The sequence below is a fragment of the Amblyraja radiata genome, chromosome 32 (assembly GCF_010909765.2).
Source record: "Amblyraja radiata isolate CabotCenter1 chromosome 32, sAmbRad1.1.pri, whole genome shotgun sequence".
In the NCBI taxonomy this organism is placed as follows: Eukaryota; Metazoa; Chordata; class Chondrichthyes; order Rajiformes; family Rajidae; genus Amblyraja; species Amblyraja radiata.
In genome coordinates, this window is record NC_045987.1 from 1,450,293 (window position 1) to 1,463,579 (window position 13,287).

Here is a 13,287-nt window from a genome sequence, read left to right on the forward strand (position 1 = left end):
GTTCCTGGATTAAGGTCCTCAGGCATGTCAGTCAGTCAGTGTGCTGGGATTTACAAGAAGGTTGTGGATGTTTCCATGTCTGGTCGATCCTCACTGCTTGGCCCCGTGTTCATGTAGCCAGGACAGCTCATGATGGATGGGGGCCTGTCCATGGGGTAGGCACATGGTCTCAGTGGTGCTCCTGAAACAACAACATGACAAGTCACAGTGGTTCCAGAGCAACACACACTCCAGGCGTCTGCTGTGGTCAACGCTTGCAGTTTCCCCAGCACCTTCCCTGCGTCACTGGCGCAAGTACAGCACGACACAAGTGTAACGTACGCAGACTGGGCGATCGTTTCACTGAATATATATCGGCAAGTCAAGTGCAGACTGGGGCATAACACCTACGCTCGGTCCGCCTTGGCCAACTCCATGTCCCCGTTATACCAAACACTTTAACTTGAATGTCCTTGTACACAGAGATTATGTATGTGATAATAATAATAATAATAATAATAATAATAATAATAATAATAATAATAATAATAATAATAATAATAATAATAATAATAATATCCCCCAACCAACAAACCCACAGATTCAAAACGAACGCAGACAGAAAATACATAGAATACAATGTGGACACTACCTGAGAGCAATAAATACTTAAAAAGACCAATAATTAACAATTAAAAATTAAAAATTGCAAAATGCATCCCCCTACAGCCTAGCGGTCCGAATTATAAAATCTAATGGCTGCAGGGGTGAAGGATCTCCTGAACCGCTCCGTTCTACAGGGCAGGGAGAGGAGCCGGTTGTTGTTCCGAGTGCTCTTTTGACTCTCCAGAATTACATGGAGGTGATGCCCGGGGTTTTTCGGGATGACCTGCACCTTGTACCTCATACGCCTCTCAAGCACATCCATCCCAGAGTCTACTCTCCCCTCCAGCACTGAGCTAGCTCGTTTAACCAGTTTGACCAGCTTCTTGTTGTTTTTTGCACTAATGCTGTTGCCCCAGCAGACAACAGCGTAGAAAATAACACTTGCAACCACAGTGTTGTAAAACATGTGCAGCATATCATTACACACATTGATGTCCATGTATGCAGAGTTCTTATATGCAGAATCCATACATGTAATGTGCATGTACCGAGATCATGTATGTAATGGGCATGTACAGATCATGTATGTAATGGGCATGTACAGAGACCATGTATGTAATGTGCATGTACACGGAGTCTCTGATCGCTGAGACCCACATGACGCGTGATGCTGGCGTGTTTACCTGCTCTGTTCCAGATCCGTGGCAAGCGCTGCCCCATGGTGTGAGGGACAGGAGGCTGCATCGGCAGCTGCTCGATTGGGACCAGGTTGTACATCAGTGGCGCACGAGGATAGTAGGCTGATTTGGAAAACAAACAAAGACCTTGTTGACCCAGAGTGCAGTTTGTGACAGGGGGAACATAAGAGTCACTGTTATAGAGAAGCAGCACGGAATCATTAGGTTTAGGGTTAGTGTATGCTGGCAACCCAGCCATGTGAATATTTGGTTTTCTCCCACACTCCAAAGACGTACAGGTATGTAGGTTAATTGTTCAAGAAGGAACTGCAGATGCTGGAAGATCGAAGGTACACAAAAATGCTGGAGAAACTCAGCGGGTGCAGCAGCATCTATGGAGCGAAGGAAATAGGCGACGTTTCGGGCCGAAACCCGGAAGGGTTTCGGCCCGAAACGTTGCCTATTTCCTTCGCTCCATAGATGCTGCTGCACCCGCTGAGCTTATCCAGCATTTTTGTGTAGGTTAATTGGGTTGGTATCAATATGAAAATTGCCCTATTGTGTGTGTGTGTGTGTGTGGGATAGTGTTAATAGTTGGCAGTCCCAGGTCAGCACGGACCTGGTGGGCCGAAGGGCCTGTTTCCGCGCTGTATCTCTAAACCAAGAAAACAAAAGAGCTCATTGTCGACTTCAGGAGGCACAGCACCGACTTAGCCCCCCTATACATCGACGGCGAGTGTGTGGAGAGGGTCTACACCTTCCGGTTTCTCGGCGTCCTCATCTCCGCTGACATCTCCTGGACAGACAACACGACAGCGGTCATCAAGAAGGCTCAGCAGCGGCTGCACTTCCTGAGGGTCCTCAGGAAGCACAACCTGGACTCCAACCTGCTGCTGACCTTCTACCGCTCGTCCATCGAGAGCCTGCTGACATACTGCATTACAGCATGGTACGGCAGCTGCACCATGGCAGACAGGGAGAGGCTTCAGAGGGTAGTTAGGGCAGCACAGAAGATCATTGGCTGCCCTCTCCCCTCCCTGATGGACATTTACACCTCCCGCTGCCTCAGCAGGGCGAAGAACATCATCAAGGACAGCCCCATCCCTGTTCGACCTGCTGCCCTCAGGGAGGCGCTATAGGTGCATCAGAACAAGGACAAACAGACTCAAGAACAGTTGCTTTCCAAAACCCATAACCTCCCTGAACTCACACATGTACTGACTTCACAGCCTAACCCCCGGACTTCCATCTATCCACCTACTGTAATTTGTACTGTAACTGGAATCTTTTTTTAAATATGTGCAATAACCCATACTGTATATAGGAATCCTATTTATTCACTCTATTCATCCATTGTCTTTTTATAGATATGTATATAGCGCTGCAGAACTGTGCACCTTATCCCCCACCCCCTTTGTTTTGTGTTTTGTTTTTTGCACTAATTACATGTCTGCACTGAGTAGGAGCTGCTTGTAATCTCATTGTACATGTGTATAGTGACAATAAAATGGCATTCTATTCTTTTCTATTCTAAACTAAAGTAGGTCAGTGGAGGAACGTGATGATGTTGTCGTTTGCAGATGCAGTAATATCTCGGGGGCAACATTGTTTTCCCGAGGGTTTCGCCTTACCGTGAATCTGTTGCCCCATGGCGTAGCGTGGGTACAGTGGGCTGGCCAGCTGCTGCGGGATGAGCAGTGGTTGCCGGGGGTAACACGATGCGCTCACCCACTACAGGAGGGAGAAACAAAGCTGCCTTTAGTTACCACAGTACCCCGCAAACACCAATGGCGTGCTCATGGTCAGAAGTTCTATGAGCAGAGGCAGGACAATCAGCCCATCAAGTCTACTCCACCATTCAATCATGACTGATCTATCTCTCCCTCCCACCCCATTCTCCTGCCTTCCCCCCCTAATCCCCAACACCTGCACTAATCAAGAATCTATTTATCTCTGCCTTATAAATATCCATTGACTTGGCCTCCACAGCCGTCTCTGGCAACGAATTCCACAGATTCACCACCGTCTGACTGAAGAAATTCCTCCTCAACTCCTTCCTAAAGGTACAACCTTTTATTCTGAGGCTGTGACCTCTGGTCCTGGACTCACTTACACGATTCAAGATTCAAGAGAGTTTATTGTCATGTGTCCCAGATAGGACAATGAAATTTACTGGTGGAAACATCCTCTCCACATCCACTCTATCCAGGCCTTTCACTATTCGAGTGCTCAGACATAATTTCAAAACCCACCTTGACCATCACACAAACCAATCTCCCTTCCATTGACTCCATCAACACCTCACAATACCTTGGGCAGGCCAGCAGCATAATCAAGGACCAGTCTCACCCTCTTCTCCCATCAGGCAAGAGTCGAGAGTGTTTTATTAATAGACAATAGACAATAGGTGCAGGAGTAGGCCATTCGGCCCTTCGAGCCAGCACCGCCATTCAATGTAATCATGGATGATCATCCCCAATCAGTACCCCGTTCCTGCCTTCTCCCCATATCCCCTGACTCCGCTATTTTTAAGAGCCCTATTTAGCTCTCTCTTGAAAGAGAGAGAATCATATTCCCTGATAAGATAATGAAATTCTTACTTGCTGCAGCACAACAGAATATGTAAACATGGTACATAATGGTGAAAAAGGGTTTGGTGTGTATATATACACATGCACGCATACTCAATAAATAAACAAATAAACAAACAAATAACCAGGTAGAGAAGTATGAAAATGCTTATGTCCAGATTCAGGGACAGTTTCTTCCCAGCTGTTATCAGGCAACTGAACCATCCTCTCACAAACTAGAGAGTGGTCCTGAATTGCTATCTACCTCATTGGAGACCTTTTCAACTATTATTAATCAGACTTTACCTTGTACTGAATGTTGTTCCCTATATCCTTATTCTGTACACTGTGGACGGCTCGATTGTAATCATGTATAGTCTTTCTGCTGACTGGACAGCACGCAACAAAAAAGCTTTTCGCTGGACCTCGGTACACGTGACAATAATAACAAACTAATCTTAACTAAATTAAAATTTCCCAGCAGACAATATTTATCCCAATCAGTATTGTACTGTCAGTATTGGCCAGCAGCATAATCAAGGACCAGTCGCACCCCGGCCACTCCCTCTTCTCCCCTCTCCTATTGGGCAAAAGCTACAGAAGTGTGAAAACGCACACCTCTAGATTCAGGGACAGTTTCTCCCCAGCTGTTATCAGGCAACTGAACCATCCTCCCACAACCAGAGAGCGGTCCTGAACTACTATCTACCTCATTGGAGACCCTTGGACTATCTTTGATTGGACTTTACAGGCTTTACCTTGCACTAAACTTTATTCCCTTATCATGTATCTGTACACTGTGAATGGCTCGATTGTAATCATGTGTTGTCTTTCCGCTGACTGGTTAGCGCGCAACAAAAGCTTTTCACTGTACCTCGGTACACGTGAGAATAAACTAAACTCAACTAAACTGTGGGAATTAGAACCAAAATGAAGCTGCCTCTTCACTGTTATCAGTGCCCGTATAAGTATAACAGGGTGTGCAGGAAAAAACTGCTGATGCTGGTTTAAATCGAAGGTAGACACAAATTGCTGGAGTAACTCAACGGGACAGGCAGAAGAAGGGTCTTGACCCGAAACGTCACCCATTCCTTGTCTCCAGAGATGCTGCCTGTCCTGCTGAGTTACTCCAGTATTTTGTGTCTTCCTAAGTATAACAGGGGTTGGATACAAAGTTAAGTTCACTCCATGCTGCTTCATCAAACAGGCATGTTGCAGGTATAAAGTGTAATTTAGTTTAGATTAGAGATACAGCACAGAACAGACCCTTCGGCCCACCGAGTTCGCGGCGACCAGCGATCCCCGCACACTAACACTATCCTACACACACTAGGGACAATTTACACATACACCAAGCCAATTAACCTACAAACCTGCACGTCTTTGGAGTGTGGGAGGAAACTGAAGATCTCGGAGAAAACTGACGCTGTCACGGGGAGAACGTACAAACTCTGCACAGACAAGACAGCACCTGTAGTCGGGTTGGAACCCGGGTCTCTGGCACTGAAAGTGCTGAAGGGCAGCAACTCTACCGCTGCGCTCATGAGTTAGATTCACAGAGTATAGTTCTCTCAATATTGCCCTCTCCACACTCCCCCTTCAATAGCTCCTTGGCACTTCACAGGTAAATGCCTGTGTAAAGTTCCCTCTAAACCGTCCCATTACAATCTCCCAGGGTTGATAAAGTACAGATCAGATTAGATACAAACCAGACCAAAAGGCCATATGACATAGCATCAGAATTAGGCACAAGAGGTCAGCATTGAACTCAGGTTGGTGGCATTGTGGGGCAGCAGCTCTACCAGTTATGCCACCCTATTATTCAGCTGCCAATGCTCATTTCATAATCTATAGTAAATATCCGTATTACTCAATCACCAAACATGTGGGACCTGGTGTCAGCACTCATTCCTGCTACTGGATCCTCGACTTACTGACCAAACAGACCACAACCAGTGAGGAGAGGGGACTGCAGATGCTGGAAAATCGAACGTAGACAAAAAGTGCTGGAGAAACTCAGCAGGTGCAGCAGCATCTATGGAGCGAAGGAAATAGGCAACGTTTCGGGCCAAAACCCTTCTTCAGACTGAACATCCTCTGTGGCACCACCCGGTGGTTGGACCACTTGCTACACGAACTCTTGGCAGTCGGGGATAGGGTGACGTGACTGGGTAATGGCGGGAAGGAATTGTCACGGGGTATGTAGGTGTGCCTTAGTATTTAACGAACCCCGGGTCAACCTTCCCCCTCTCACTTCCTCTTCTTCTTTCTTCGTGTGAGTGTCAGGAGCTCAGCTTGAGCCCACGAGGCAACATCCTCGCAGCAGCAACGATTACCTTTGTGTTAGAGGAATAAACGTGCATGTATATCTAACCTATAATGCCGGAATAAAGAAAGCGTTTATTCACAATGTTTGGTGTCTCTACACCTCCACGATAATCCTCCACGCGGGAACTCCGCAACGTTGCCTTCTCTGTCCCCTTCTTTACTCATTGTACACCCACCACTCTGCAGCCATGTACTAACCTAATCCAATTTACAAATCCACGCACGACACCACAATTGTGGGCAAGTAAAGCAAATGATGATGGGACGGAGTACAGGAAGGAAATCATGTATCTGTACACTGCCAATGGCTCGATTATAGTCATGTATTGTCTTTCCGCTGACTGGATAGCACACAAACCTTTCCTCAGACACTAGTAACTAATGTATTCAAGAGAGAGTTGCATATAGATCTTAGGGCTAAGGGAATCAAGGGATATGGGGAGAAAGCAGGAACAGGGTACTGATTCTGGATGATCAGCCATGATCATATTGAATGGTTGTAATGGCTCGAAGGGCTGAATGGCCTCCTCCTGCACCTATTTTTCTAGGTTTCTACAACAAAACCTTTTCACTGTACCTCGGTGCTCGTGACAATAAACTAAACTAAACTAAATATGTTGAAGATAGACACAAAAAGCCGGAGTAACTTAGTGGGACAGGCAGCATCTCTGGAGAGAAGGAATGGGTGACATTTCGGGTCGAGGCCCTATTACTTCAGAATGCCTCTCTCCAGAGATGCTGCCAGTCCCGCTGAGTTGCTCCAGCTTTTTGTGTCTATCTTCGGATTAAACCAGCATCTGCAGTTCCTTCCTGAACTAAACATGTTTGTGTTTTGGGTGCAAACTCAATGGGGATCAGTAAAGTGAAATATACTGGAACTGAAAGAAAATTATTTATAATCACAATTAAAGTGCATTAAAAAAAGAAAATACAGCTGGCATGGGATGTTCATTTCATTGAAACAATTCACAGAGGAGGAATAAACGTTTGTTTTGGTGTGTGTGTTGTAGAGACTTCCACTAGCAACAAGGGAGCTGGGGTCTGTAATCCGGGTGTGGACATACACACAAAGTAGCTGCAGATGAAGATAGGTAGCAGATGAAAGAATATAGGCACCAAAAGCTGGAGTAACTCAGCGGGTCAGACAGCATCTCAGGAGAGAGGGAATGGGTGACGATTCAGATCTGGTCAGAAGAAGGGTCTCGACCCGAAATGTCACCCATTCCTTCTCTCCGGAGATGCTGCCTGTCCTGCTGAGTTACTGCAGCTTTTTGTGTCCATCTTTAGTTTAAAGCAACAACTGCAGTTCCTTCTTACACAGGCTAAAGACTATACCGGGTAAAGGTTGTTTTTATTGCAAATGTGATGGGATTTTGGGCACCCACCTTCACAGTGACATTGGGTATCTTCCTCATAAAAGGGTCGCGGGGTTGATGCAGGTCCCACTGCCACGATGCTTGACTCCCAACCCCTGGAATAAATACATTCACATTGTCAGGCCGTCTGCTTCATCTACGTGGAGAATGATGGAAGTTCATCAGTTCTAGGAGCAGAATTAGGCCAATCGGCACCATCGAGTCTACTCCGCCATTCAATCATGGCTGACCTATCTCTCCCTCTCAACCCATTCTCCTGCCTTCTCCCGTAACCCCTGACACCCGTACCAATCAAAAACCTATCTATCTCCACCGTCAAAATTTGACAAAGAGATACCCAGCATGGGAGTGAGGGAGGACGGGGAAAGAAAGATCTGTGGTTGGTGCAGGAAAATGGATTTCAGGTGGGGGGCGGTGGAGGTGGGGGTGAAAGGGGGGGGTGGGGGTGAAAGGGGGGGGGTGGGGTGGTAGTGGGTGTGGGGGGAGGGGGTGAAAGAGGTGGTGGGGGTGGGAGTGTATGTGGGTGAGGGTGAGGGTGAGATGAGCGACTATCGGGACTATATGGAAGAGCGACCATCGGGACGATATTGAATACTGTTTGTAACTTTGTCAGTGCCCTTTATGAAGCAATTATTTGTATACTGTATGCAAAGCAAATAATTTCACTTTACCAAGTACACGTGACAACAATGTAATAAAATAATAAGGTAAAGTAATTGTAATCAATGAATTAATACGGAAAAAGGTGACATTCACATTGGTAAAAAGGTGAAGCTAAATGGTGAAAGATTGGTGGCCGTTCACGTTAAGTTCTATGTTATCCCACATTCTCATCCACTCCACATACAGTAAGGGGCAATTTACAGAGAGCCAGTTAACCTGCAAACCCGCACGTCTTTGGGACGTGGGAGGAAACCGGAAGACCCGGAGGAAACCTACGTGGGGACAGAGAGAGTGTGCAAACTCCACACGGACAGCACCCGAGGTCAGGATTGGACCCGGATCTCTGGCGCCTTGAGGCAGCGGCTCTACCTGCTACACTACTGTGTCGCCACAATAAATACAATTGGACTTTGCAGCCTTCACCGACCCAAGACCACCCACCCATCCCCTGGTCTGCTTCTGGTATACTCACTGACTGGTTTAGACAGGGGGACAGGATTGAGGTTCCCATTCGCTTCTCGCCTAAGACCAAAGAAAAAAAATCAAGTCACTGCTTTAGAATTAGAGAGATTTGTTTTCACAACTTGCATTTAAAAATAGTTCAGTTTTGTTTCTAATATGATTCGCTAAAAGCAGAATGGTGAATAGAAAGACCAAGTTGTGAACTTAAAAATATCTTATGAACTAAGATGTGCATTAATGTCGGCACCTACAATGTCAATAATGTTTTTGGAAACTGGTATGCCCTTTATTTAAACTTTAGGCTATAGAGATACTGGGTGGAATACAGGCCACTAGACCCATCAAGTCCGCACCAACCAATGATCTAACCTACTCACAACTAAGGACAAATTTTTTACAACATTCTGAGATCAATTATCCTACAAATCTGCACGTCTTTGGAATGTGGGAGGTAACCGGAGCACCCGGAGAAAACTCACGTGCTCACAGGGAGAACGTACAAACTACGTGCCGACAGCGCCTGTGGTCAGAATGGAACCCGGGTCTCTGGCGCTGTGAGGCAGCAACTATTCTGCTGCTCCACCGTGCCGCCCCTTTACAGTGGACGGCTTGATTGTGATCATATATAGTCTTTTCGCTGACCGGATAGCACGTGACAGTGAGGTTTTCCACTGCACCTCGGTACACGTGACACTAATAAACTAAACCAAGTCACTCCGACACACTTTGAAGGTCACTCATTGTCATTGTACCTTGATCCCAACTGGAGGCGCTGGACATTGAGAAGTTGGTTCGGATCCGTCGGCTTGTCACAGCCGGCAATGTTTGGCGGTACGTTACGGAGTGGTCCATCCGGGAGATGCCGAGTCTGTGGCTTTGCCAGTTGCTGCACCTTATTGGCTTTGTTCACCTGCTCACAACCAGGGACGATGGTCCTAGGAGGCTCATCTCCTTTCATGGGGTCTACGTCCATGAAAGATACCTTCCGCCGCGGTTTCTTCAGGGTGGGTGGAGCTGCGTCGCCTTTGGCGCCATCTTCATCCAAAGCATGTTCCTCTTTATTTAAGGCCATGTGCAAATACGAGCCCCTACCGCCAACGTGCGGCTTGATGTCCCTGGATCTTCCCTGGGTGAAGTCTTCAAATGAAGACTCAGTTCTGGGAAGATTAATCACCACCTTCATCCTTGAGTTGGCTGTCACTGGAGAGGCAAACAAGCAATGCGAACATTAGCCATTCACAGCACGTGCAATAACATACACCTTCCTTTGCACAGTGTTGTCTATGTATCTATGTCAAGACCTTTCTTCAGACTGAGTCAGATCAAAGCAGACCATGATCAAGAGTATGGAGAATGGTTCCTTGTTAGTTATGGGGGAGGTGACAACGAGGCATACAATCAGTAAAATTAATGAGGAGGACAATGAAACTAGTTGGAGAACTAGGATGGGGGAGGGACGGAGAGAGATGGAAAGCAAGGGTTACCTGAAGTTAGATAAATCAATATTCATACTGTTGGGGTGTAAGCTGTTCAAGAAAAATATGAGGTGCTGTTCCTCCAGTTTGCTCTGGACCTCACTCTGACAGTGAAGGAGGCCCAGGACAGAATGGGAAGGGGAGTTAAAGTGTTGAGCAACTGGGAGATCGCATAGGCTTAGGCGGACTGAGTGGAGGTGTTCAGCAAACCTGCGCTTGGTCTCGCCGCTAGGAGCCCACACCTGGAACAGCGGAGACAGTAGATGAGGTTGGAGGAGGTGCAAATGCAAAGTGGAGAAAAAAAACAGGTTTGATGAAAGTTCACTGAAATGAAACATGAACATTGTTTGGGGCTGGAGTGGCATTAATCTGGCCGGTGCCTTGAAATCATTCACTCACTGTGTAGGTAAACGATCTCCCTGTGATCGCGTGGGCTTTCTCTGGATTTGTTTAGAGATACACTGGCTTACCTGCACTCTCGGCTCTGTCCATAAGTCTCAATCTCTCTCCTGAACAGACGCATTACGGGGAGATAGTGAAAGTACAAACAATTTAAAAATTATTTTGAAAAAGATTAGTCGAAAGAAACATTTTTTTTAAAGCACATTTAACTTTTTTGATTAATTAGAAATAATTATTAAAGTCAATAGTGCTCTTTATTGTCACGTATGTTCATTGTTAACACAGTAAATGGGTTGCTAAACACTTTGACTCCCCCACCCGTTCCCACACTGACCTTTCTGTCCTGGGCCTCCTCCATTGTCAGAATGAGGCCCAGCGCAAATTGGAAGAACAGCATCTCATATTTAGCTCGGGTAGTTTACACCCCAGCAGTATGAACATAGACATCTCTTACTTCAAGTAACCCTTGCTTTCACTCTTTCTCCATCCCTCCCCCATTCAAGTTTTCCAACTAGATTTTCTGTCCTCCTTATTAAATTTTACTGATTGCATGCCTCGTTGTCACCTTTTCTTCAGCTAACAGTGATCTATTCTACTTGATCTACGTCCCCTTTGGTGTATCGTTCTCACACCTTACACTTCCTTATCTCTATGTTTCCTTCTCTCGGGTCTCGATCAGAAACGTCACCCATTCCTTCTCTCCAGAGATGCTGCCTGTCTCACTGAATTACTCCAGCATTTTGTGTCTACCTTCGGTGTAAACTAGCATCTGGAGTTCCTTCCCACACAGTGAAATTATTTTCCTTACAAACAGTCCAGAAGAGTATTACTACACATCAGCAAATGTACAGGAATACTCTACAGAGCCGCATGCAGGAGGTGCCATGTTTTGGCGCCATGTTCAAATTCCTCACTCTCTACCTGTTCCAGGCAATTGCCAGGCGGTTGCCGTCAAACCGTCTAGAGGCTCTTGCCTTGTCCTTCCTTGGACGTCATTGACAATTTAACATTGACCCAAAATGTGAAATGTTTCTTTTTCTATGGGTGCCGTCTGACCTGTTGAGTGTTTCCAGCAAAACACAGCACTGGAGAAGGGTCTCGACCCGAATCGTCACCCAGTCCTTCACATTCCATCCACAGATGCTGCCTGTCCTGCTGAGTTACTCCAGCATTTTGTGTCTATCTTTGCTGGACTAACTCAGCGGGTCGGACAGTGTCTGTGAAGGAAACGGATAAGTGAAGTTTCTGGTCAGGCTGATTGATTGTAGTAGGGAAGAGAAAGCTGGGATGGGACAAAGCCTGGCATATGAGCAGTGCCGCATGTAATGGTGGTGCAGCGACTAGAGTCCCAGGTTCGATCCTGACTACGAGTTCTGTCTGTGTGCAGGTTGCACATTCTCCCTGTGATCGCGTGGGTTTTCTCTGGATTTGTTTAGAGATACAGCATGGAAGCAGGCTCTTCAGCCCACTGATTCTGTGCCGACCATCGATCCCTGTACACTAGCGCTATCCTACACACTAGAAACAATTTACAATCTTTACTGAAGCCAATTAACCTACAAACTTGTACGTCTTCGGAGTGTGGGAGGAAACCGGAGCAAGTCCCAAGCTGCTGAGGGCCTCCAGCCATCTCCTTCCTTGGATGCCACATCCCTCTCCTCATCCATCCATTATTCCCCAGGGGGAACAAGTCAACCAAAGCATCAGTGTCTGCAGTGGTTCCAGATGGCAACTTACCACCACCTTCTCAGGGATAATTAAGAATGGGCAACAAATGCTGGCTCACATTCAATACATACATGTTTAAATAACAAAACTTGTGAAAAGTTTATGTGAACTCAAGTTAAATGCAACCACTATCGATGGCCTAACTCTCAGGTACACAGAACAGTACAGAAGATAGATACAAAAAAGTTGGAGTAATTCAGCGGGTCAGGCAGCATCGACAGAGAAAAGGAATAGGTGACACTTCGAGTCAAGACCCTTCTTCAGTCTGACCCGCAGAGCTACTCCAGCTTTTTGTGTCTATCTTTGGTTTATCTGCAGTTCCTTCCTGCACATAGAACAGTACAGCACAGGAACGGGCCCTTCAGCCCACAATGTTTGTGCCGAACATGATGCCAAGTTAAACTGATCTAAATCTGCCTGTATGGACGTGGTGGGCCGAAGGGCCTGTTTCTGTGCCGTATCTCTCTATAATTCGACAACAAACATGCACATTCATCAATTCTACACACAAACATGTGGAGACTTACGTCATTTGTTGCAGGAAGACAGTTTTAGCAATACACAAAAGTTCAAGTGAAGCTGCGTTGAACCTGTTCACAGATGACAAGCTTGATCAAGGTCATCAGTGAGACAGACCCATGTCACAAAAGGCAGGGGGAGGGGTTTAGTTTAGTTTAATTTAGAAATACAGCATGGAAACAGGCCCTTCGGCCCACCCAGTTCACACTGACCATCGATCGTCCGTTCACATTAGTTCGATGTTATCCCACTTTCGCATCCTCTTCCTGTGCACGAGGAGCAATTTACAGAAGCCAATTAACCTGCACATCTGTGGAATGTGGGAGTAAACCGGAGCAGCATGGTGGCGCAGCTGTAGAGTTGCTGCGTGGGTTTCCTCAGGGAGCTCCGGTTTCCTCCCACACTCCAAAGACGTACAGGTTTGTAGGTTAAATTGGCTTCAGTAAAGATCGTAAATTGTCCCTAGTGTGTAGGATAGTCCTAGTGTACAGGGATCGGTGGT

At 46.4% G+C, this 13,287-nt stretch overlaps 1 protein-coding gene across 1 annotated transcript in view; it reads right to left on the reverse strand.

The window, feature by feature from the left end:
* Window positions 1-13,287, reverse strand: part of LOC116991063 — an 18,465-nt gene continuing 5,178 nt past the window's right edge. The window contains exons 2-7 of the mRNA XM_033049399.1: window positions 9,414-9,861; window positions 8,672-8,721; window positions 7,546-7,631; window positions 2,894-2,993; window positions 1,269-1,385; window positions 1-181 (exon numbers count right to left, since the gene is read on the reverse strand). Of these exons, the coding sequence (XP_032905290.1) occupies window positions 51-181; window positions 1,269-1,385; window positions 2,894-2,993; window positions 7,546-7,631; window positions 8,672-8,721; window positions 9,414-9,844 (915 nt within the window). The 5' untranslated portion in view covers window positions 9,845-9,861 and the 3' untranslated portion in view covers window positions 1-50. The remainder of the gene's footprint in view (window positions 182-1,268; window positions 1,386-2,893; window positions 2,994-7,545; window positions 7,632-8,671; window positions 8,722-9,413; window positions 9,862-13,287) is intronic.